The sequence below is a fragment of the Egretta garzetta genome, unplaced genomic scaffold, assembly GCF_000687185.1.
Source record: "Egretta garzetta isolate BGI_Z169 unplaced genomic scaffold, ASM68718v1 scaffold523, whole genome shotgun sequence".
Lineage (NCBI taxonomy): Eukaryota > Metazoa > Chordata > Aves > Pelecaniformes > Ardeidae > Egretta > Egretta garzetta.
This window is the reverse complement of record NW_009259177.1, coordinates 1,655,568-1,682,859: the sequence shown is the minus strand read 5'-3', so window position 1 is coordinate 1,682,859 and position 27,292 is coordinate 1,655,568. Positions and strand designations below refer to the sequence as shown.

At 35.0% G+C, this 27,292-nt stretch overlaps 1 protein-coding gene across 1 annotated transcript in view; it reads right to left on the bottom strand.

Annotated features, from left to right (window-relative positions):
• ELP4 (elongator acetyltransferase complex subunit 4) overlaps nucleotides 1-27,292 on the bottom strand; it is a gene marked incomplete at its 5' end in the record, with an annotated part of 155,751 nt that overhangs the window by 78,012 nt on the left and 50,447 nt on the right. Inside the window, 3 exons of the mRNA XM_035891184.1 lie at nucleotides 6,317-6,423; nucleotides 9,134-9,242; nucleotides 23,447-23,635. Coding sequence (XP_035747077.1) covers nucleotides 6,317-6,423; nucleotides 9,134-9,242; nucleotides 23,447-23,635 — 405 coding nt within the window. The remainder of the gene's footprint in view (nucleotides 1-6,316; nucleotides 6,424-9,133; nucleotides 9,243-23,446; nucleotides 23,636-27,292) is intronic.

The following is a 27,292-nucleotide window of genomic DNA, read 5'->3' as shown; positions in this document are numbered from 1 at the left end:
CTTTATTAATATCATAGGGAAAATGGACAGGAAAAATCAATGCAACAGTGGTTTGACTGGCACAAATTTCAGCTGAATTTTACTGCAATGTTTTACCTCTCTCTCTGTTAGAAAGTTCAGTTTTTATATGCAGAGGCCCTTGCATTTGAGTCCCTGAGCTGAAGTGGAGCATCCAGTACTAGATTTTGCCAGGTATGATGCTATCTGCTCAAGGCAGGCTGAGGAGAAAGAGAAGTTTTCCTTGTAAGCCCCCAGGGTACTTGTGTTCTCAAATTCCTGGGGATGAGAGGCTCCAAAGATTTTATTACATTAGAAAATTAAAGAAATACACTTTCTGTAACACTTCAGAGAAGTTCCATTTCACCTTTGAACCAGGAACACCTGTAAACTTTCATCCATGCTCCAGGCACTGGGCAGCCAGGCAGTCACAACCATGTTACCCTCTGGCTTGGTAAAAGCAGGTTTCATTCTGAGGTTGTAAGGCCCTAACACGGGGTCAAGTCTTGTAATGTCACCAGTGCATGATCAGGGTTGCTTTTATCTATATACAAAGGTATAGTGACTAAGCTCCCACTATTACAACAGGTACCGTGTAGCATATATTAGCTTTGGTGTTACACTGTGTGAACTTTATCTCGGCAAACAAGAATTAATTTCCGTATTTTACTGACCGATTGCTATAGAACTATCACCTTACTTAAATTTCTAATAAATCAATATTTTGCCTTTTGTCAGCTCTCAGGCTCACAGATTTTTTTTTGTTAAAGTATTGCTTAAAATAGTTCTTTAATTTAAATGCGTTTGTTTACAAAATTACTCCATGAACGTCAGTGGAATATAATCAGGAGTAGGGTGAGTCATTAATGAAGGCTGTTTCAAATTTTTTTGGAAGAAGCCTATAAGAAGTGATGACAGAGGACACTTCCTAATTCTCACTGATACAGAGGTTGGTATGGCACGTGTGCATATTTTAAATACATACTGATCCCATATGTACTGGTGACAGGGTTGATTTGTTCCTTCAGAAGAAATAGCTCACAAATAACCCTAAACCATTACATGCATACCTGTTCTTGATGTGTTTAATGAATAATTACCGAATGTTTCCGGGAGCACAGTTCCGGCACCCAGTGACATCACCACCTCCTGAGTTACTTGGGACCAAACTTGTGCTATGCTAATAGCAGACGCAAGCACTGCAGACATCAGCTCTGACTTGGTCTTACCCACCTGTTTGGTAAATAAACTATAGCAGTAGCTACTTGCACTTCTCCTGTGCAAATAAGAATTTTACCACAGTATAGTCTATATAAAAGAAGCAATGAAAAGGGATAGAATGAAAAAAAAAGTAGAAATACAGAGATTTCAGATGGAAGCTACCCAGGATGTATGTCCTGTTTTCAATTGCCAAATTCCCCATCTTAAGAGAAAAGACTTTTAAGACTTCTTCCAAAACCTGATGTTGGACACATAACATACACATGAATATCTGGAGTTGCAATTAAATCTTGCTTATTTTGGCTATCATTAATTTTCTTATACTTTACTGATAGATGAAGAAAGGACATTATTTAAACGTCTTTGGAATCATACATTTATTTTTAATTCTATACAGATTCAGTTGTTGTTCTTTGTGATGATGTTTCCTTCCAAAGACATAACCTTTTACTCCAGCAATTACCACCAGGAAAAATGCACTGCAGACTGCACCACAGTACCATATTGTATCTGCCTGCCACTGAGAAACCAGCAACTTCCCTGCCACAGGGCCCCTCTGATTCTGACTTTCTTCTCCTCTTGTTAAGAAACACCTCTCAGAAAAGAATCTCCTGAACTCACACATTAAGCTCTGGAAACATAATAACTTTTGTTGTGTGGCAATTCTTTATATAGTATATGACACGGCTTCAAACGGAACTGTCTTTTATATTCTGGTTTGCATAGGTGTTATACAGCCATTAAAAAGAAAATCGTATTAGCTGGCTCTTGGGTATTGATAAAAATAAAAAAAAAATCACAACAACTATTTATTAGACAAACTATATTATACAACTTGTAGGAAAAAGCTTATTCTCTCTACTACTAACAATTGACTGCTACCTGAAGACTTAAGAAATCAGCAGTCAAGCGAAACTAGGGAATTAAAAAAAACCCAACCCACAAACTTTCCTATTTGCAAACATTTATCAAAAGTTTTAACCTTAAATACTTAATTTCAGAGGTTTATGTTGACCAGACAGTAACAAAGGGAGTTAATCAAATATGAATCTTCTCCAACTGTCTTGTCAAACCAGGTAATGATGTCCTGCCAGCCAAACTCAGAGGGAACATGTGAAACAAATACAAAAGTAAACAGGCCTTAAGCTGCCCAAGGGAAAGTCAGCAAGATGGCAATTTCAATCATTTGGAATAATACTAAAGCAGCCTTAGGCTTTTCTCAGAATGGAAACATGTCACCGTTACTGCAATATTTCAACAAATCAGACTGCAAAAGAAAGGAACACTTATGTAATCGCAGCTGTGGAACAGCGCTTTACTCAACGGTGAGGTGGAAAATAATTAAGAGGAAATTCCCTTTTTGCGAGTAATTGTAAATGTACCTAAATAACAAAGACAAATAATGTTTCCTTAGAAATTTTGTGAAATCAAATTTAGACACAGATTCCTTTAGTTTTGATACAGGAGGCTTTGGAACAACAAAGATAAAGTTCTATCAAATAAATGTATGAACATAATGTTACTACAAAATTTATCAAATGTTGATAAAAGTTACATTCAGAGCTCCAAACAAATCAAAAAGTATTTCAAGAACAATTCTGCTGAAAAGTTTCATTAATATGAAGGTGTTGTCATATCATTTAACTGAGAAATCAAAAAATATTTCAAATATTTGGGGAACTTACCTAATCAGTAAACTTTCAGTATGTGTCTAGTCATGTAGCCATCTTTTAGTCAATCATCAGAAAATCAAAGGCAAATTGGCATGACTCAACCCAAACTTTAATACCGCATGATTGTGTCGTGTAAGCTTGTTTTGTGCGAGGGCTGCTGTGGTTTTAGCAGAGAGATTAACGACCGGACCTAAGCTGGCCTCCAAACCTTGCCCTGCTGATGCCTCAAGCCCTTTGAAGTCTGACCATCATACCTGGCAAAACAACAGTGGGAACTAGGCTGGTGTCAGATCTAATCAAGCTTCCTGCCTCAGCATAGCTAACTATGGGGTACACTAATTGGCCCAATTGCGGATTATACCTTTTGCTACAGATTCAAGACAATAATTTAGTCAAATGATGGTTTTTATCTCCTTCTAATTAAGATTCCAAAGTGGGAAGAAATAGGATTAGACAAGCTAACTTCAAAATTGTGTCCTTTAAAGTGGTATGCACATAAGATAGATCTCTGATAATATTGCATATAATAATATATTGCTAGTAACTAACGTGTGAAGATTTGGGAAAGCAAGCTTTCCCAAAAATATAACTACTGCAGCTTTTACCATAAACATGTAAAGTTTTCCTGGAAAGGGTCTACCTCATAATTTACAAATGGAAAATGAACACTTATAAATATGAATTAAAAAACATTTTCATGCTGAATTAAAAAAAAAAACCCAAAACAACCTTTAGAATACATTTCAGTCAATCTTACTTTGAGTAAGAAGAGACAAGAAAAACTGAAACAGTTAAATGATTCTGCAGACCATAAAGAGGCGGAGTCCCTCCCACAAAACTGCAATCTAATAAAATGGGTTTGACATTTAAATTTTTTTACTGAGGAGGGCCAAACCATAAAGCGCTTTTTCACTTGCGAGCAATCCAGAGATGAGAAAATCAGGGTCCCATGCCCTTATTTTAAACTGTAAAAAAAGAATGGTCTAGTCATGAAAACCCTTTTTGGAGAAATTTTGCCATAAATGATAGGTCGTGTATTTCTAACTTTTCTTACGTAACTTGATTTTAAAGTGGCATTTCAAGTAGAAGTCACTATTTTTACCCTAAATTCTGTATAAAACTAACCAGGAGCTTTCCAAAAACTGTAACATACTCAAAATATATTTTCATTTCACATTTAAGCTACATACTAAAGAAGTTATAGACTTAGTAGCACTTTGTATAAAGCACACTGTTGCTTGTAACGCACAGTGTGCTGCTTTATGTTTTTACCACCAGAACCAAACCTGACTGCTGACTCATCGCATTCTAACTGCAGAAACCCATTTTAGAAGACTGTATTCACATCCCTTCTTAATTCAATTTTCCCTTGCTCCCATTTTCTTATTGACCTCATTGCTCTAGTGAGCCTAGCTGTAGTCTGCCTCCCCTAATAGTATGAGGAAGAAAAACATATGTATTATAGATTAGTGAAATGGGTACAGGAAGATCACAGTAGGACAGTGATCTAACATGTTCAAAACGGGCTAGTTTGTGTCAGTTCAGCTTATAGAAAGCACATGTCTAACAAAACCTGAAGTTATTCAAAGGGGCTGCAGCTGAGCAATGAAGGGAGAAATTATACACGTGGGTCATCTACGCATGTCTAGGGCAACAGGTTGTTTCAAGAGTACCACTACACCCATTTCCAACGCTTCTGCCCCATGGCTAATTCAATTCTTTTTACAGAGCTTCCCACTAAGGTTTTTTTTTTCCTTCCAAATGACATTACAAATTAGAATCCCAAATACGGCTGACAGAAAAAATTATATTCTGAGTCAGGATTCATAGTGAGGAAAAACCCCCAAATATTTTAATTCATAGCTATAATAAATGAGAATTTACTATGCTGTGAAATAAGGGTGCACGCTTCTCTGCACTTCTGAAAACAGTAGGAACATTTGTATTTTAAAACCAAACACAGACTATTAAGCTTTTTGTTTCTAATCTACTGCTCAAAAGCAGTTGTTAAAATGGTTTAATACCTCACAATGCCTGGTTTCACTAACCGCATTCTCTGGAAAGTGAGAAACATTATAAAGGAATGTCTTTGGGAAAAAAGCCCTCCTCCACTTATTTGCCTTTAAGTGGCTTCTGAAGAGGATACCTCTAGTTGAGAAACTTCTAGCACTCATGCAGAGATGACCTGCATGAAGAACTGGCTGCCTGATTAACTATTAACTACTCTCAATAGGATTAGATAATTAAAGACATTGATGACCATTAATTAGGAGGAGGGCACCTTAATTTGTCACTTGATAGGGCCCTTTCAATGATTTATAGGTTAGGGCTACTTGCAATTGTGAAGGGGAGGGGGCAGTGAAGAGAGAGAACCCTTAAGTTACCTTATCAAGTGGCCAGCTAAAAAGGGCAGAGGGTCAAATAAGGGCCAAAGTGGTCACTTAAGGGTGAAGTCCCAAATACCAAAGCAGTGCCAAGCCACATTGACCATCATTTGGTGATGGAGTAAAAAATATGCTAATTTATTGGTGGCAATTCTCTCTTTTTATGGTTTCAAGCAGTTAAGACAAGTGGCCTGCTTAAGAGCTTTTCATTTGAAAAGAGATTAAACAAAATGGTTTGTCAGGGATGCTCGGCTGTTTTATGTCTTTGTTAAAAAAAATTTGTGCAGACTGTACCGATGACTATCACATCACCCCGAAAGCCACCTTCCATCTCTAAGCATTACTTGGTTAATAAATACATCAGCTCTAATTGCTTAATAGTGCTATGTTCATTTGCTCTTTAGCAAGATTAAAATGAAATACATCTTTTGTATTACTGCCTTCTATCAGGACTGTCTGCATAAAGGTCACAGAAAAAAGTTTAAATTTAGTAGGAAATTTACTTAAGGACATTAGTGTAAATGATACTGTGTTTAAAATGACATAAAAGAGCGAAAGGTGATTTCAGTAATGCAAAGAAAATGGTTTCTGAATACTGATAAGGACACTTATCCCTCATACCACACACAATTTTAGGCAGCATTATACATTAAAATCCCTCTACTGGGGTAATAACATGTAGCTACTTTCCCACCCACTAACACAAGTAAGAGCAAGTCATTAACATTTAATTAAATATGCTCCTGACATCCTTAGAAACATGTCACGCTTTGTTATTGAAGGTTGTGGCCTACTTTCTATGTACATTTTAAACCAAAATAAACTATTTATAACGGACCGATTTAGTGCAGCAAATGAGACATTTTTAATTAGAAGGCATATTACAGTATTTTATAAAACCGTTCTGAACAGCAAACCCAGAATGAAATGAATTTACATCATCTGATGCATATTTTATGTATTTCACAAAATGAAACATAAGAGATGGGATTAGCTCCACCTTTTGGGTTCTAAATAGTGAAACAAAACTGTTTCTCTTACCTCAATGGTGAACAGCTTCCTTTTTAATCTAAAAGCAAGGTCCTTCGTGTCTGACACATCACAGATCAAGCTATTAAGCCGAGGAATCTGATGTACGTGAACCAAACCTTGTGGAAAGAAAGAGTAAAGGAGGGAAAAAAATTAAGAAAATGCTGTCATCCAGATGCATAAATTAGAGTCTTACAGCAGAATTCTGTATATTTACACACACTCATCCTCCCCTTTTTAAACTGGAGCTTACTACCAGGAGCAATGAAGCAAACGGTGCGATTATACTCAAGTAATCAAGCAGAATAAGATAAACAGAAATCCTTGTGCGAGGAAAACTAATTGCACTTTGGTACAGAAGTACAGATGTAAAGAGGGATCTTAATACTTGTCAAAACTACAGCCGGTTTGTGTGTGATTTTCTCTCGTATTTACAGTAAGCAAATATGGCTATCACCTTGCATGCTGCCCACGGCACCACTGAGTGATCTTTATTTTATTAAATGCACCAGTAAGCAGCCAGCAAAACAAGGCTTATGGGTTACTGATAACCACTGACGCTCTAATGAGAAGTACTTCGTTTTGTGCCCTGAAAATGACTTTAAAAAGTTTCTGGAAAATATCGATTTAGATGATGCTTTTTGATAAATTTTAACCCCTATGCCATGCCAGGAGGAACACGTTTTCTTCACACAGGAGGCTTCTATAGCTGTTCAGATGTTTTTAACAGTACTAGGTGCACTGCAAGCTCTGCATTCTGTCAGCTGCAAGTCAAGCTGATTTTTTCTGACAAGGACGCTGGATGGTTTTTTGTGCAGCCTAATATAGTTTCTGAACAACCTAAGGGTGATTTTCTACATCTGAAAACAAGGAAAATTCTACAGGGCTTCTCAATTACTGGCCTATATATGCTACTCATAAAGGCAGCGTCTAAATGGAAACACTGAACATTTAGAAAAGACATCTTACTTGAAAACGGCAGCTGTGAAAAATCCAAAACACTAAAACCCTAATTTAAAATAGGCAAGTATTTTTTCAGGGTTTTATTTATTTTTTTAAAAGGAAGAATATGGGAAGAAAGTTTCCTAAAATTGAAATACTTTAAAAAGCGTCATTTTTATGGGTACTAATTACAAAAATACTCAATAACATTAGAAGAATATTTCTACACTTTGAAACCTTCTATCCCTGCCTCCGGTCTGGTGACATATAAGAAGCATTCTTTTGGATTTTGAGTTCAAAATATAATTATTATATATAGGAACAGCAGATATAACACAGGGTTGTTTATATACAGTATTCTAAAAATTTTATTGCAGGACCATCTATATAATTCTTTTGTTACTTTATTGACTTTTCAACAATTTAAATTCACAGGCAGCTTAATAAAATTATTCATGCAGGATTCATTAAATAATGCAATATTTTAATCAAACTTCTCCTGAGTAATGTCAAAATCTTCCATCATCTGCAGTAAATAAATCATCTTAAAATACATTCTTAAGCAAAAAGAATCCACAAAGCTAAAATCATTAAAAATACCTATTTTTAGAATGTTAAATTAAGGTTGCTTAAACCTCAAAAGCTATGGATATTGGCATATAATTTTTATTACATAGTACCAGAAATGATTTAGCACACATTTGTACAGGAAACCAGGAAATAACTGTTAAAACACACGTTGTCTTAAAGGATCTCTTCAGTAATGAGAAAAGGACTATCAAATTGACAGAATTATGTTAGCATAAACAAATGCCACATCACAATTATACAGTTGGAAAAAATAATTAGGCAAATTATTCTAGCTTTTGTTCACAGTTTCTTTTTCATTCACCTTTTTTTCAGATAATGAAATATGCACTATTTTCATAGTCAAAAAGATTTTTCTCTGATTTATTAATTACAGCCTGCATACACACAGTGGTGTCTCAACACCATCTTTGCTTCTTTTTCTATATATTCTGCTGTGGAAAACACTGCCACATTCTCACATGTTTACAGCAGGTTTTGGATAAGCAGGTTACTTTCAACCAAAGGTTTCCATGGAACTGGAACTGGATACAGTAGTATCACAATAATAATAGCTGTAATTTATGCACACTCAGAGCACCGCTCCGGATTAGCTAAAACTGTTATTCACTGCTTTGGCTATGCATAACTCCTAATCTAATCTTTTAAAATTTAAATAGTTCTGCTGCAACAGCTAACAGAATCTTTGGGAAATGAAATGCAAGATTAAACAAGACTACACATTTTGAAGATAAATAACTACACGACTTCTTACCAAAATTAGTTTCATATTTTACATGGCATGCATATCCACATTCATTTCTTTAAATGCAAAAATGCCATAACTTAAAGCTGAAAAATAGAACATTATTCTTAGATAAAGTTTATATAGCACATCATTTAGCAGTTTATTCATCTTAATATAATATATGTTTTTCCATGTTCTCTATTTAAAACTTGGCAGATCAAAAGTATTGATTTCATGACAAGTTCAGCTCGCTGGTCAGATGATTGCCAAGCCTCCTCTGCATGTGAATTCCCCAAAGCCTGCCTGTTGAGATGTACATCTGATTGAGCCATGCCTCAGTAATACAGCTTGACAACATGCAAGGAGTTGCCATGTTTCCTTTGCAGCCTTAATGCACTTTACTGAAAATTTTCCTAACTCAGGACTAGTTAGCAAGGAGAAACATTTAAGAGAGATATTCTAAAATGAAATCAAACGCTACTTTATAGCAGATACCCAACTGGAGGGTAAACCGCTAAGTGCCCTAGAAACACTCAGGGCAGACTTTCTGCATTGCTAAAGATGGAACTTACCATGGTAATCCTTGTATAATGGATTGGTTTCTCTCTCAGAGCCAATAAATGATTCAAGACCAACTACCATATCTGACAAGTTTGTTACACGTTCCATAATTGCTTTATTCTGTAAGACATGGAAACAAAATACACATCCTACGTGATGAAAAAGGTAATTAACGTTCATAGAGTAAGCCTTGGTCTTCTCAATGACAAACTGTGGGGAAAAAATAGGTCATCAATACTTAGAAATTACATTAGAGAGCTTTTTTCTTTAAAAAAAAAAGACTTGAAATTTCTGTCTAAAGAAAACAGGCATTTGTCAAGCAGAAACTGTAAAAGGGCTAACTCAGCACTAAATTTGTATTTTCCTAAATCTTCATAACATAAGCATTTGCTCACATCAGAGATATTTACAAGCTATGTGGCAGTTAAGCACCTCTCATTGACTTCTACTATGAGTCAGATGCCCAGTTTTTTGTGTCCTGAAAACTTTGGGTTTTAATACACTTAGGCATATCACCTCTAATATTTTGAGCAAGCACAACCCATGCAATTATTCATTTTGGTCATCAGTCAAACAAGATGGAAAACCAAAGCATTTTCTCCAGTATTTTTCTTTCTAAAAGTTCTTCTTTACACAACATAGGAATCTAAAGCTTCAAGTTGCGTTATCATTTATGATTTATAAGTGATGCCTTATGTCTTGTGCAACAATGTATTGTCATGTGCCTTAAATAAGCTTTTTTTCTGCATGGTTTTCCTTACTTAGTTTTATATAGCAGAAAGCAACATTCAAAGGTCACAATAGATATCTTCAGAGGTAACTCAGGATAAAATGTTCTTAAATGCTTTATGTCAGAATTTAATCAGGAAAAAAAAAAAAAAAGACAGAAATCTGTGCTAAAAAGCAAAATATTTCTTTAAGGTAAGAAGAAGTAGCTGTCTTAAAGCTGCCTGGGCAGCTGGTGTACAGTTGTTCTTGATGGTTGTAGGTACTATACCCATTATACCTTCAGGGGTATCGACACCAATTACCTCAAAATACCCATTCCAAGAATAAAGAATTAGCTCTGTAGCTCCAAGTTATAGTTTTGCATTTTTTATTGATTTTAAAGCACTCTGTACATTCTGCACTTCTTACACAAACTATGTGACCGACACTTATGAAAAGTCAATTTAAATACTGGTAAACTATTCGATAATAAGAATTTATAAAGTAATTAGGAGCAGAGAGAAGGGAAACATCCCCAGATGTTAGAAAAGTCTATGCACTCTACTGACATACAGGTTTATTAAAATGGTTATCAATAAAAAATTGCTTTCATGAACCCACATTTCAATAACAGAGCATTTCCTAGCCACAGAGAAGCCTACGAAGCAGATGTGAAAGGTGAAAATTTCCATCTCCCATCAAAAAATAATCTAAATTCTGGTTTTTGATCACTACATAAAGTAACTTGTGACCTGTCCTGCACAGCCCAATCTGCTCAGGTTACAAGGCCTAAATCCACTGATCCCATGATACGTTTACACCCCCTCCCTTCCCCACCTTATGGGCCAGATGGCATTAAATCCTGGGGACTGGTCTCTTTTCAAAGCCGCTACTTGTGCACAGACCAAAATGATCTGTCCCCATGGATTCAGGGAACTTCAATTTTACCTACAAAGTCTAATGATGGATAATGATAAAATAGTGTTATACTAGGAATTTCCTTTCTGAGGAGTAACATAAGTGATCTGAGGTAAGAGAACACATCAATCCCTAAACTTCATTATTGTATCCACATCTTAAATATTAAAGTTGACTTGCAAATTATTTCCTATTCTAGGAAGAGAGAGACAGTATACTACATTTTAATGGAAACTTTTGGTCATGTTATTCTACAGAGGCAATCACTTAAAGATGGTATAAATATAAATCTGAGGTAGCCAGTGACCTCTATAAATCCACAGACCATAAGTTACCATATTTTGCAAGTTCTTCAGCAGTCTGCTGGATGTTATTTGTATAAGGAAGAAATACAAAATTGTTACATAAATAAATAAACACTGATGATTTCTGGAAGCTAACCCAAACTCTTGCTATAGAAAAAATACTCTATAATTTGACAAAATGTTTGCTGTCCATTAGTGTTTTTTCTTCCTTGTTTTGATAACAATGGGTTACAAAAACTATGGATAGAAAAATGCTCAACCATGAGCAAGGTATCCTCGTCATTAACAGTCCTACAAATCATAACAATAGCATCTTTCCTATTTGGTCCTAATTCTGGAAAGATTAAAGTGAGGGATAGCAATTTGGTACTTGCCTAATGATACATACTTCAGTATGTTGTTTCAGCTCTTCTGAACAGGTTTGCTTTCTTAAATTGTAGTCTGCTTGCCCATGTTGATTTTGTTTTTGTTTTTAAAGTGTGTCAAAATATTCTCCTGGCTTAATGCAGTGTATCTTGGGAAATATTTTGCACAGTGAATCGCCACACCAAACAGGCATTCGCTTATGCGGCATTGTTGCCATAGATCTGTATCTATCATGTATTTTCTAGTTTGCAGTGTTCAGCACATTAATGTCGAATCAAAGCTGACGTCAGCACACAGATAGTTGTGATGTATGGCATACTGACATAAACACACAAATCATGTTGCCCCATCTGGGCTTGAAAATTTAACAGAGCTCCAGATCTTCCTCCAGCCCCATACAAATCTACCTCCTGCTTCTGGCATAAACTTGGCAGCTCTGGAGGTGAGCTAGATATATTGTTTTAAATTACACTCAAAAATAAAATAAAATAAAAACCAAACCCAGTCTTGGAAAGTTTTCAGTCTTGCTAGATGTGCTGCAGTTTTTCTAAATTAGTTAGTTCAGCCAAAATGTAATTATTCTAACAATACGGTAGCAACCCTGTTGTGCAGGCTGGGATGGGCATCCATTCTATATCTTACTTTGTACTTGCTGTTTTAGACAGACATTTTCTTTTAAGCACAAACTTGTAGTATTTGGACTCAACCGAAGTGTACTTTCAAATCAATGTCTCAAGAAAATCCATGTAGATAGTTGGATACGTAAATGGGAACCATACATATGTGTTTAACCAGCTTTTGGGAAGGGCAATTATGGAAAAAGATTGCTTTGTCCTACTAATTTATTTGCAGAATCTACATAGCTTTGAGCAATTATTTGTGTGTGTTTAAAAATACTTATTTACAAATAAAGCAGTTCAAAATGTATCATCTTCTGTGTCTGAGTATAAAGCATGGTATTCTACCAACACAAATATATGTATAGTCTGTACGCTCAAACTCACATACTGAAATTAATACAGGGTGTTTCTACTGGATTGAGTTCTTAATGTACCACAATTTTATCATTACTACTATTAATCATATCAATCTTGGTTCATCTGGATTCTGTATTAGGGAAAAAAATCTATCTTCTCTACTCTGCTCTAATTTCTAGTTCTCCTCTGATTTCCTGTCAAATTTTTTCTAATGCCCAGAGATAGGTCCTCCCATTTTTATTTTGTCAGTTTCTAAAGAAATTAAAAACCTCACAAAATTTACATAATAAAAACTTTAAATTCTCAGTCCTTGCACTACATTAAGTAAAGAAAAGTCAAAGAATGGAACATTTTCTTAGAATAACTTCAATTTTTCTACATAGTACATATAAACAATCTCAACAATTAAAAGGAAAGTAAGAGACTTATGTTAAAGATCTACAATGAGACCCAACTGGCCCCTGTATAAATACATTCAGCTCCTGAATCATGTGGTCTTTGTATGTTTGCATTTTTATTCTGATCAATACATTAACATAATTTTAATATTGATTTATATATTGCATTGAAAATAAGGTATTTTAAGACTATGTCTCTTCTCAAAGAGACATTAGGCCTATATTTTGGTAGAGGGCTACATTTAACTTCTGTACCTTTACAATCTGGTAATCTAATCCTATCACTGATTTCAAAACATTTAATTAAGAGTTAATAAATTGAATCCTAAAAGTGGGTTCATTACCTAAAAAACTACTTATAAACAACTGCTAGCAGTGGGACAAACCCCAGTTTAAACAGTGAGTTGCATACATTCCATATGACAGCACAGAATTTAAAGATGAATTCAGATACTCCCCCCAAGTCTAGGTAAAGCTGTAATTGTAGGCAACAATTTCTATTATTACCAACCAGTGAGTCCAGTAACCCTGACACTTCATTTGAAAGAAGGTCTCAATAATAAGCAGCAAGCAAGTTCATGCAAAGTAATATGAACCTTATGAACTTAAAGCAAATTCTGGTGCGTGAGTTTTCAAAAAAAGCTCATAAAGTGGTTTTGCCTTTTTTGTTTTTGTTACATTCAGTCATAAAGCTGAAGTAAGCTTAGCACTGTAACATATGCAGCCACGTTGAACTATAACAAAACAGTGGCTGGATATTCAATAGATGAAATAATTCTTGATGTTTTCTGAGACATTATCACACAATGATGTGGTAATGACTTTACAATATACCTATATTTACCATTTGTCATTACTACTTAATCTCCAAAGGATTTTAAATTGAAAAGATAAATTATTAAGAAACATGGCTTAAATATTTATCACCATTTGTTAATAATTACTGCTCAGAAAATCACAGAATTACCCATACATTTTATTTTGGTAAAAGAAGTAAGGTATTAGGCCCTTGTACTGGTTTTATAGAGAGATGCAGTTTGTGCATTTTTTCATTATTCACAAATCCCCAAAACAAAAGATTAATAACCACTCTGCCAGAGAGTGTTGTATCAGTAATAAACAAAGACTGTAAAGTATAAAATTCTACACTTAGTCTGACTCCAAGTTGATTAGCACTGTTCTCAGTGCTTGCACACACCAAATCTACTAACTGAGCTTTGAATTTTGGCTCTAAAATGAATGTGCACTCAGACAACTGGAATGTAAGATGAGCAACAGTACATTAACCAATTTTGGTATGTAGAAATCTGTATCAATATCACAAGAAAACTGAATACAAGTGCGATGTCTTTGCTGGAAGACAGATATCCTAGAAATATACTTCAAGGATTTTCTACAAACTGCAATCCCTTGGGTGATGAGAAATCCACATATAGGGATTCTGGCTGATCAGGCATCTTCTTTTACCTTTGAAGAACTTTACTGACTATAATAGAACTTAAGTATAAATATCTGTTCACATGGGTGAAATCACAGAAGCACTGATTTTGGTTGATTTGGTTATATGTACACTGTATTACATTAGCTAATTTCAAGCAATGAATAGCATCTTTGAATAATTTTATACAAGTTTCAGAAGCAAAGAAAGGACATGTAGAAGACTTGGGCAGGTAATTAGATGCAACATACTCATAAAAACGGGAAGAAAGTAATAAAGCATCTGTTGGCCAATATGTTACAGTATGTATTAATTCCAGATTTTGGTTGTTCTCTTAAAGTTGCTTTTAATAATGTTTGTCCTGATAGTCTACATAAACTCAAGAGTCTTTCAACTGTGAAACTAGTTAGAACTAGTATTTGTGTTTCTTAAAAACTCAAAGCATTTGAGCCATGGTTTCCTTATCTTACACCTAAGCCACTGTCACTGCTATGGGAACTCTGCAATGTTGTTATCAAATTTATCAGATGAAGGCAGATGACACAGTATCCAATAAAAAATTCTGGATAGATTTTCAAAAAAAAAAAAAAAAAAAAAATCTTTGGATCTTCACTGAAGATGGATGGCCTGGACTTGTCTGTTACTTGAGCTATAAAAGAATCTAATGCTAGCAAGCCTTGGCACCCTACAAAATAACAAGTATGTCTGTTTTGACATTGGAGGGAAGACCTAAAGGCCAACAGTGAAATGAGTGATGACTCAATATAGATAAAACAAGCAAGTCAATAACTTGCTGCTGAGGCCTACAAAATCGAAAGCGAGAACAAAGACTACGTAGGTTAAATCAAACTTTCCATCTGTTCATCTCCAAGTGTTTTACAAAAGACAGGCAAGTGCTGTATTCCTCATTTACAAGTCATGTAACAAGCACAAAGATGTCATGTGAGGTTGTCCAAAGTCACAAGCCAGTCAACAGTGAGCCAGGAACCAAACTCAGCCCTGTCTACCCCCCTCTATTTGAGGCTTGGTTAAGGAGGCTACATCTATGGCTTTGGGGTACCAGGAAAATATTTGGTGGTATCATGAAGATGATGTGGGAGTCAAAGCCCAGGAAGCTGAGTGCTGAAAATCCTGTTATTATCTGGCTGAAAGAGGTGACAGATGTACAGGGCATTAAAGGGTGACACTTTTTGAGCTGAATCCCTGTTCCGTGCTTTTCTCTTCTGACTATTTCCTTAGCATTCAGTAGCTGAAAGCACAGGCTGCATGTGACTATGAATGGTTCTGGGGCGCAGGGCTCTGCAGTGGGTAGATGAAATAAGCCTGATCGAGCTCTTCTCCAGTGAAGGGTGAGGAGCTGGGAAGAAATTGGTACAAGATCTGGGGTGAGATGAGCCCAGCATCTCCCCTGAACACTGTCTGGTCCTAGTTAATGAGATTGTCTCATTGTTATAAAAGCATATATATGGAAAACTGTGTATTATAATTTGTCTTTAATTATCACAAAAATTAACTGACCATTTGAACTGATTTGTTTACAAAATTAAACACATAAAATATTCAACGCTACATGTTGGTCATAGTGTAGTATAAAATACAGATGCAAAAGTAGACTAAAGAATAAGTGTCATATTACAAAAGAGCCATAGCAAAACTGTTGAAATTAATGTATTTGAGACCAACTGGCTTACCTAAAATCCTATGCCTCCACTAGGAATTATTCTTTATAAGAAAAAGGTTCAGGAGTTCCTTTTGTTGCCATTTTGCCTGAAAAATGTCACTGCAGTTTGCTTACCAATTCAGAAAGGCTAACTATTGCTGCAACTTTAATTCTTTAAACAGCAATTCACATTTTATTCACAGGAGACCAAAAAGATCCTCCATTATTTTTTCCAATTAATAGTACATAAATATCAAAAGGAACATCTAACTGATGTTGGTAATCGAGTGGCAAGATTCTGAAATATAAAATCATTTAAAAACCTAATCCCTTATTCAGTATAAAATTATAGGCTGTCATCAGGAACAGGCTGGCAAAGCTAGGTCCAGATGGGAGACTGGCTGGGCAATAAGAAGAGGTAGGGTGGAAATGATGGGTAGGCTGGAAATGATGGGAACCTAAGGAAAGACATGACTGCTCCCTCTGCTGGCAAGGTTCTCACCTGCTTTAATTTTTAACTAATGAGTAGGCATTTCTTTAATTATTTAGGATCTAGCCAATAAATAATGCAGAATGTTCCCTCCTCAGTCTGTTGCTGTGTGTTTGCACATTTTTGAACTTATGGTGCCCTATTTCACTAGAATAATTTGCCACAGAATTAAGGCTCAGATGGATATCTAATGGTAGAGTTACTGGCTTTATATTTTAATTGTCCATAAAATGAAAGGCAAGATTAAGCTATTTAACCTTCAAAATATTCTATTCTACAACGTATAGACATTTTGTATTTAATTTACATATTTCACAGTATTACGATAAATTATCATATCGTACTATAACAAGAACCCTTTAGTGTAGCAGTAAAATACTATAAAATGAAATATTCTGCAACACAAACATACTAAATTACACATCTTACCAAAAAAGTACCATTCTTCCATGAGTAAAATTCATGACCAGAGAATTCAGAGATAATGTTTGTATTAAAACTTAATTAAAAGATGAAGATAAGTCATTCATTACTTGATTTGTGATATAAATTAATAGCTGCAGTAAGAACATTTAGAAAAAAATCTGTTCTAGGATTTTGGCCTACAACCAGAAGCTCCCAGAACAGGAGGGATCAGCTTTTTTTGCCCACTGTTCTCATCTGAATCCTGGCTGAAAAGCTACTCCAGCTCCCAGCTTTCCAGAAGGCTCCATCCCAGGAATCCTCGCCTGCCATTTGGTTTGCTGATTTTAATCTCACAGGACTTTCTTACAGTGGCTCCACTATGCTGAACTGGCACTTGCTCCTAGAAGTGAGTTATTATTAAACTTGTAGGTCAATTGTGGCACTAACAACTCTTTGGAAGCTTTCAGCCACGGTGTACAATTTGCTGGTCTAATTAAATATTAATTCTAAGTGTTACATTCTGTGGCTAAGAGCTTTTATTTTCCATCATCAGTCTGGAAGAGAAAGAGGTTACAAGGCTAATTTAATCTTTTTTTTTTTCCCTAGCATTAAAGCTTAACTACACAGGCACAAAAACATCATTAAAGATGCAGTATTCCTTTTTATTATGATTATATTGTAATTAATAGAGCAGGTCTAAACAAAAAGACGTAAAATTAGATTCTGAAATGTCAAGGTTTTTAAACAAAATGGAAAGTTCATATAAAAATGTTTCTAAGCAAACACTGCACAGAAATTCAATATTCACTTATTTGAAAATCATTTAAGATGGGAAATGCACATGCAATAATTTAAATATAAAACAGTTTTATACAAAATTAATATTCCTTGTTCTGAAATACAACAGATAAACCCCATATTTAATGCTAGATTCACAGGGCATTTTTTTCAAGGACCTGTACTTCTACGAAAAAAAAATAGTATTGCTTCAGAGAAACAATACTACCTTCCATTTTCTAACAGAATTACTTGCTTAAAGCAGATAACTAGTTTGTCCTACATTATTTAAAGTCACTCTTCTGATCTTTACTTATCAGTGTCCAAATGGGCTCAATACATGAGCCTCTTCCCTTCTGCTTCCATAACAGTTGTGTCCATGTCTGGACACTGGGCATTATATTAACTACTTAGTCCAGTAGCCAAAAGATTCCATATGCTTGAACAGATGACTATCTCCATACTGTGATGGGATATTTAACTGTTTAGGTCTAATATTGCAGTTGAAAGATTTAGTTCTAAATCTTACCTAATTTTTTAAAGTTATCATAGACATATTTTCAGATTATATACATAAAACGCAAAATAAAATTGCTATGTTGCATATACTCATTAACTTTTAAAATTCAACATACTCATTTTTGAAAAGTGATGGTTTTTGATTAAAAGTGTGTTGATGAGACGGTGATAAGGGCATGTATAAAGTGTCCTTCTAAAAAATAAAATTTATGAAAATGAGAAGGTGGTTTAGGCGTGCAATTTCACCATACAATGTGACTGTTCATCATAATATAGCTAAGTCAGTTAAAAGACAATTAGCATGTGGGTACAAAAACATGCTTCATATTGTATTTGTTTTTTAAATGGGTAGTTGTTACCAAATCTGAAGTGGTAGACCTAGAATACAGCCTGTTGGCAACCATAAACTTATCATCTGAAACAACAAAATATTTCTATTTCTTCTGCAACTTAATTAGCAAATACTGTCAACAATAATAGAAATTGAAAACAAAATTACTTACTATCCCACAATTTAAATTTTGAATTGTATAGTTCTCTGAGCTTCCTACTAGATCATAATTTTAAAGATGCTTTTATGAATGTCTAGAATATGCAAACCAGAATATTAATATCTGAAAACTATGTGGGTAACCCAAGAATACCTGTCAAACTCATGACTCTCAATATTTCTTTGTATGGTTGTTAAACTGGATTTCTCACATGCAACAAAAAGCAATATGCAACATTAAAAAGCAAGTAAAAAAACCCCAAAATAGAAAAATATGAAGACTATTTCACCCTCAAAGTTTCTATTTTGCAAAGAATTTTGAAAGCTTGCTTAACTATGACTTAGAATCTACATGACATTTGATCGCAATATAAATTTGTGTGCAGTGGCTACCTCATCAAATACATTTGAAGGTTATCCTGGATTTTACACTTATGAACCCTCAGAAGTTAGAGTTCTAAGGCAGGCAATCACTCTTAGGTCTTGTCATAGGAATAAAGATTTCAAACTGTGAGAAGTTCACAAGCTATAGGAGTTCATATCTTATAATCCTATACTAGCAATGGATTCTAAAGCACTCTATTGCTTGACTTCGACTTTAGCTGCTAAATTACTCAGTGTGAACACAAAAGGCTATGGATGTGAAAAGGTTTGTTTCTGCATTTTTTTACACTGAAACATACAGTAACTTATGCGCTTCAGTGAATTCAAAGCATCAAAACATTAATATTGTAGGAAATTAATTTTTTAACATACTGGATGAAATAATGAAAATACCTTGCTAAACAGAACTTCAGACTCTGAGGACCAGTTCTATAACAAGACTTATTCATACTGACTTTTCATTAGTCAATTAATTTCCCTTGGTACATGCTGACTAATATGGTTGTTAGTCCTTACCAGTAATACAGCTTCAAGTTCAAAATAAAGGATGGCTTTAATAAAAGCGTTACGTTTCTCCCAGTGAAAATAATAATCTACTAAAAAAAAAAAAAAAAAACTTAAGCGATACAAAATTGGGAAGAAAAGGAACAGAATTACGAACATTATTTAATATTTTGGGAGAATGATGTTTTTACCAATGATTTCTAGTCATTAAAGAAAAAGAAGAAAATACAACAGGAAAGTATTTTAAATTCTTATTTAGAGTATAAAACAGTGACATTAAAGTCCTTTAAGCCACACTCTGTAGCACAAAAAGTTGTGTTTTTTTTTTAAATTCGGTACTAAAGCGTACAGATTATCAACATACAGAAGAAGCGTCCTTACTTGTTTTTATAATATTCCTTGAATTTGGAAAGTGTAACAACAAATGAAACCCCTCTTCAGTCTGCCCTCCTTGATCAATGCTAGATTTTAAAAATGGAAGCAATTTTCCCTTTTCAAATGCACCGTCTGATTTCGTAGAAAGACTTGAAAAATAACCTTCCATCAACTATTTTAATCATACTCGTAAGTATCTCAATATTTATTACCTGACAGACAGTGTAAGATAAGAGTATGTTCAATCAGCAGAAAATATCAATCAAGTAAAACTTGTCACACATCATGTGAATAAAATTCATAATTGGATAAGTTTTTAGTGTCATTTTCTTGAAATCCTCTTCCAGAATAACATATTCCTATTTTTTTGGTTGAGAAAAGAGAATTTTCTTTTTTCTTCATGCACTGTTTGCACTAGAAGTTTCATCAATAAAATTCAAAGAATCTGTTCTTTAGTGGACTACAATTTCTTTAAATTATTCTGAAAAAACTCTGTACACAACCAGAGTTTCGGTAAAATTGTGCCTTTTTCCAAAATATAGCCTTACGGAAGACTGTGAAGACATTCCATGTCCCATCAAACTGGGTGAATGAGCATCATCTTTGGATAAATGCAATTCAAAGTTATTAAATCCAAGACAATGAATAGCTGGAATAATGAAAGAGCCACATTGGTGGATGTGTACCACAGGGGAAAAGCATCAAGAACAAAATCGCTGTTTAATGTTCAGTAGTCATCAAAGAGACAAAACAGACATTAGAATGTAGGAAAAGTGAACAAACAATAATAGCATTATTGTATTGTGTTACTGTAACAAAGTAAAATATGATTAAAAGAAAAGTGACTGTTTAAAAATAGTTAAGCAGTCAGCATGACAAAAAATACAAAACAATCAGAATATAGAAAATATAAAATAGGGAGCCTCATCTTGTCCGATCAGTCAACAACAAAGATATAGTTTATGAAAAGTAAAGGCAAAATTAAACTTTCTAGAAATTAAACAAACCAGGTAGATTTAATTTGTGGAGCTCCCTGTCACAGCACAACATGCAAAGTATTTGGCAAAATATATAAAAGAAACCAATCTCAAACTAAATATATATATATATATATACACACACACACACACACACACATATATATATATACACACACACACACATTACATATGTATATATGCATTATTCATATACTACATATAAAAAATATAGCTAGTCTGGGTTGGAAAGACATTGTCCCTGTTGAAAATCAGTACTACCAATTGTGAGTTTTATTTATTCTTCACTGGAGTAACTAGTACTGGGGGCTGACAGACATGAGATATGGTATGATCACTACTAAAAATCTATTTTTAGAAGACAAATCATATAAAAATGACACTATTTTTCTGTATATGTTATGCCAACAAAACCTTGATTAAAATGTGATTTTGAACTTGTATTCACCTTCGTGGAAATTATTCATGTGAAGAATTTATCTGTAGACAACCTAATTAATACAGTTGGGAGGCAAAAGATAACATAGAAAATACAGAAACAGTAGTTCAGGGAATAAATGTGGAATTTACTACATCTTCAGAAAAATAGTGTGCGTTTTCTACGCCTTCAGTGTACTGACTTTAAGATTCAACAGAGAAAGCATATGCTAGAACTTACTCTGATCAAATTAAATCCATATACAGAAATGCACTTGGAAAAAAAATCCCTCTCTCTTATTCTCTTGGAAAGAAAAGATATTTTCTTTACTTTTTTAATCCAGCAAGAAACCTCAGCAACAGAATGGTGAGTAGCTGGGTTGTGAGAATGTGAGCAGCTGCTGTTATTATAACTAAAGGTCTGTCTACGGCTTGAGCCTGAGAGACCACATGTTCGGCTGTCCTCTCATCTTGCCATCCTCACCAATTAACTATTAACATGGAGGGCTGTACACATGCTCTCAGGGGCTCTTTAACAGGCTTCTTGGAGAGTGGAACAACTACACAGCAGGGCTCTGGGAACTGAGTAATGTGGGGTATAAGGAACCCTCAGCAGCTTTGCTCCTCCTAATGACAGTTTTCTCCATAGTTTAGTGCTTAAACAAGGATACATGAAGTTTAACAATTTCAAAAAATATTTATGCTCTCATTAGTTTAAGGCTATTAAGTAAAGGTTCTGGAAATAATGTTTCTTTTCTTTTAATTCAGAATATTCTAGCACTTTACTGTAAAACAATTCTGTTAAAATAAAAAAATCAGTTATTTAAAAAATCAGATATGATTTCAATCCTAACTCCATGGGAATTGATTTACATGGAATTAATAACACAAAACCCAAATCAACTTCCCAGGTAAGTTTGCAACAAACAAAAAACTTTGTCCTTCAATTTGTTTTTTAGAAACGCTTCTCTAAAATATGATCATACCTTTTATTGACATAATATATATAAAAAAGAGTAACATGAAACTGACTGTATGTCCCAATTATGGACAGGTAATTCCAATGTGTAAAGAGAAGGATTCTAGTTTTACATTCACAAATTCTATTCATTGCATTAAATTTTACTGTCAATCTCTTTGAAGGTAAACTGCCATCTAATACTTAAAAATAGCTGAGTAAGGAGATGGAGGTTTGCATTACAAGAGGAATATTCATACACTTTTGATTGCGATGGTAAAACTAGAGAATCAAGTTTCTTTATTTTAAAGCAGTAAGTGCATCTAGATAAATAACATTTGCAGGTATTCACACACCTTTACAAAATGCAATATGTAAGTGAGTCATGTACTTACCTAAGACAGGATTTAATCTAACAATAAACTTACTTACTATGAAAACATTTTGCATAATATGAGGTTTCACCCAGTGCTTTTTTACTATAATCAAATCAAATTAATATTGAAATTTATAGGTTCCTTGTTCATTGAGAATAATAATTTTGCTTTTGTAAGTTACATTACCACTTGCAGAAAAAAAGACTACCTACACTTTCCCTTTTGCTAAAAATGTTTAGTTCCAGAGCATACATTTAAGTGCCATATACTCTCAATGAAAAGTACTGTTAGCAGCTTCTGATTTTACAGTCAGGAAAATTACTCTATACCGTAACTGGTTTGCTCCTGGTCCCAATACAAGGGGATATTAGAATTAAAGAGGAAAACTGTATCTTTCAGTTCCTGGCTTTAAAAACAAGATCACACATCATCATAATGAGCATTACAGACGAAGACAGTGGACTGCAATGTCTTGTATTGAAACTCTAAACAGTGTGCTAAAGGCAGTGGAAAAGGTCGTAGAGATGTTGTAAAAAAAATTAATAAAGAGATAACTAGCAGGATTCTCTTTGCTTTTTTTACAGTTTCTGAAATTTTGACAGTTTTTCAAAAAAGACTAAGACCCACACAAGAGATAAATGTATCTAAGATAGTTTTGTGCTTAGGTCTTAGTAGATTTTGCAGCATGACTGTCCCACAAAAGTATAGAAACGCTATAGTGAAGTTAGGTTTTAACTTTGCCCTTTGAACAAAAAGAGTTTTCAAAATGCCCAAAATTGCATTTATTTTCTTACCATAAATGTTAAATTTTTGCTAGCTGATATATCAGCTATGAAATCTAGCAAAGACAGCATTCCTACCTGGATAAGGTGAGCTGGCACTGTGATGATGCAGGCTGACAAAGATTTTCTGAGGATGCCACGGAGAACGTACAGAAATTTTGTAAGGCTATGAACATCTTCAGGAGTATCACTGCTACAAATGTCATCACCCCACAACATGGAACCTAGACTCTGAATTCCTATCCGCAAAATATTCTTTTGTTTTTTCTATTAAAAAAAAAAAAGCCACTTGTTAATTTTTAAATATTAAGAGGAAAATGTCATGTAATGTATTTAAAACATACAAATTATAGAGCTCATATCCATAATAATTACATATTTTATGTAATCATAGCTTAATCTCAGATGATCTTATAAAAATTACAAACGGAATGGCATTTTTTTCACTGACTGGATATCATGCTATGTCAGATAAGCAAGTGCAAGCTTAAGAGACAGCACAGAAATACCAAAACCTACTAATTTGCATTTTTTAACCAGCTAAATGTAAGTATATTCTGACACAAAATCCAATAATACTATGATTTTTCATGCCCTTTCTCTCCTCCATCACTGCCTTAAAAACTATGCAGAAGAATCTTCTTTCCCAGCTCTAAACTGGTCTTCTGGAAGTCTCTGAGAGTAATCAAACACAACTTTTGCCTCTATTTTCAATTTTCCACTAGGTTATTTTCGTAACCTGACTATTCTGACTGCGTGCTTTAGTTTTGCTTTTTCTGCTGCTTCTAAATGAAAAAGGTCGGTGGCCTATCTCAGCAACACATGACCTGTTCTCTCTTTTAGAAGTCTCTGTAAGCATCATCTGCATTTCTGTCAAATCCTTCCAGCTAATGAAGGAAGGTTTACCCACAGCTATGGAGAAAGAGAGTTTGATGGAGACATCAGCAGATTGTCTCTTAAGGACTACACCTTTCTGAAAGTCCTTGACGTGAGTGTTTCTGGATCTGCTTTAGTTAGCTATCGGGTACTAGAATCTAAGCTGTTTTGACATGTAAAATCCGAAACAGCCTTGTGTGTTACCTACCTAAAGACTGTCTGCTGCCCTGCAGTACGCTGGCAGAAGAGCATCCAACAGAGGCAGTGGCTAAGATAAAGCCCCTTTTCTGAAGGGACGGATTATGAAGCCAGAGTTTTAATTTGTTTATGCACAGTAAGATGTCATCTCACATGATGACAAATCTCATTTCTGCTTGTTTGATGTGACCTTTCCTGGTGATCTTTGAGCAGGATTTTAGGTATATTTGCTATCAAGAGCCGAGAGAGACAATAAGCACCCTTGTTGAAAGACTCCCTGTACAAGGTGATCAAAGATACATTTCTAGAGTTCAGGGTTCATACTTAAAGGCTGGCTTTTTTTTTTTTTTTTTTTTTTTACATATATACAAACACACAAAAAATATTAGTTTAGATAAAGAAAAGCTTCCAGGTACTTTTCATTACAGCAAAGTGCTTTGATAAACTGTAGATATTCATTTCCACCAGCTGGAATGAACAGCAACTATCAAGCACAAAACATTGCACAGCTGCTCTGGAAATCCAGAGGAAAGGTTTTAACAAGACAAGAGGCTGCTCTTGTAAGTACTTCCCTCTCCATATTGGGTAGACAGAGCCCGAGTTGTGAAACACAGTCAGTACCACATGGCTCCGCATTTATCCAACTCTCATGGCTTACACAGTGAGCTGATCTGCCAATTCCCTTACAATCTTTGTGAAAGCGATATATGTTTTAACTCTGGCGGATTCTTCAGTCTCGGACTTTGCAGGCTTTTAGGCTTTACTTACGTAAAGTTAATTTTTTAAACTACCTTAAGAAGATCAGGATAATAGTACAGGATAACACGACTTCTCTGTATGATATTTGTTAGGCTCTGATGTTCAGAGTTTTAAAAGAAACAGGGAAAAATAGAAGCTAGTCTAATATTCTTTAGTCACTTCTAATCAGAGCAGATTCACGCATTTCTTGATGTGTGTATAAGCAACAGTAGAAAATCAGGCATTTAAGAAAACTGTTTTATCCAGATATAATGGATATTGACCACGCAGAAAAAGAATTCTGGTATTTCAAAATTTCAGAGCAAACATACATAAAACTTACAGAACTTTTTTAATGAGAAAAATATTTTTTTCTTACAAAGAACATCCATAAGAACAACATACAGAGAAAAAACTGTATCAGAATCTCAATTCTCTTATTAGATGAAGGATGACAGATGCTTGTTTCACAATAATAAATCATAGGAGTTGTAAAAGATAAAGCTATTCAAACACCAGATAATATCAGGTATATTTATTTTGGCCACTAACAGAATTTCTGACAGTGTAATTCTGTCAGGCCCACACGGTCCTGACAAATGGCTTATTCCATAACTGAAATATAAGAAAAGCATAAGTGCAATACTCTTTAACACCAAGCCTGCACTAAAGAGCATTATAACATCTTTTTAGATATACCACTAGATCTTTTATACTCTCATTAGTTGGAAGTTTGCTTTTTTTTTTTTTTTTTTTACCTTTTTCATGGAATTTTTCTAACACTGTTTGCTTTGGCAGCAAGAATTCAGATCATGAAGAATTAAAAAACCCAATTCCAAGCAAACAAAAAACCAATCTCCCCCAACTTTATTACCCTGAAAGTCACTCAACTTGAGCTCCAAAGTATACAAAGAAACATTACAGAAATATAGTTGCTTATGAAAATTCTGTTGTTAAACATGAAAATCCCAAAATATTCTGAATCAAACAAGTGCTATTCTGTGTGACTTAAAACCATGCTCAATCTGTAAATGATTAATACTTGATCATAGAAACATTTAAATTGGAAAAGACCTTTACAATCATCAAGTCCAACTGTTAACCTAACACTGCCAAGCCCACTGCTAAACTATGTCCCTAAGCACCTCGTCTACCCGTCTTTTAAATACCTCCAGGGATGGAGACTCAACCACTTCCCTGGGCAGCCCGTTCCAGTGCTTGACAACCCTTTCGGTGAAGACATTTTTCCTCATATCCAATCTAAACTTCCTCTGGCACAACTTGAGGCCATTTCCTCTCATCCTGTTGCTTGCTACTTGGGAGAAGAGACCGACACCCACCTCACTACACCCTCCTTTCAGGCAGTTGCAGAGAGTGCTGAGGTCTCCCCTCAGCTCCTCTTCTCTAGGCTGAAAAACGCCAGTTCCCTCAGCCGCTCCTCATAAGACTTGTGCCCCAGACCCCTCACCAGCTTTGTGGCTCTCCTCTGGACATGCTCCAGCACCTCCATGTCCTTCTTGTAGCGAGGGGCACAAACATGAACACAGTATTTGAGGTGCGGCCTCACCAGGGCCAAGTACAGGGGCATGATCACTTCCCTAGTCCTGCTGGCCGTGCTATTTCTGATATAAACCAGGATGCTATTGGCCTTCTTGGCCACCTGGGCACACTGCTGGCTCATATTCAGCTGGCTGTCCATCAATACCCCCAGGTCCTTTTCCACCAGGCAGCTTTCCAGCCACTCATCCCCAAGCCTGTAGCGTTGCATAGGGTTGTTGTGACCCAAGTGCAGGACCTGGCACTTGGCCTTGTTGAACCTCATACAATTAATGATCAGCAGCAAAGAGTTACTAGGAGGTTTTAGGAAGGATATAAAACTGATGCTCCTATTTCTAGGTCATAGGTCATTCAGACCCTGAAGTTCCAAATAGATCTTGGCAAAGATGTTCCAGTCAGTGTGAACAAATAGGTAATTGCTTTGGTTAACTTCGACCAAACTTTTCTGTAGCCTAATACAGGAATTAGTGTCCTAATGCCCACAAAGTCATGCAGGACTGTCAAGAAATATTAATCTATGATGACCAACAGCAGACAGCCCTATAAAAATAATGT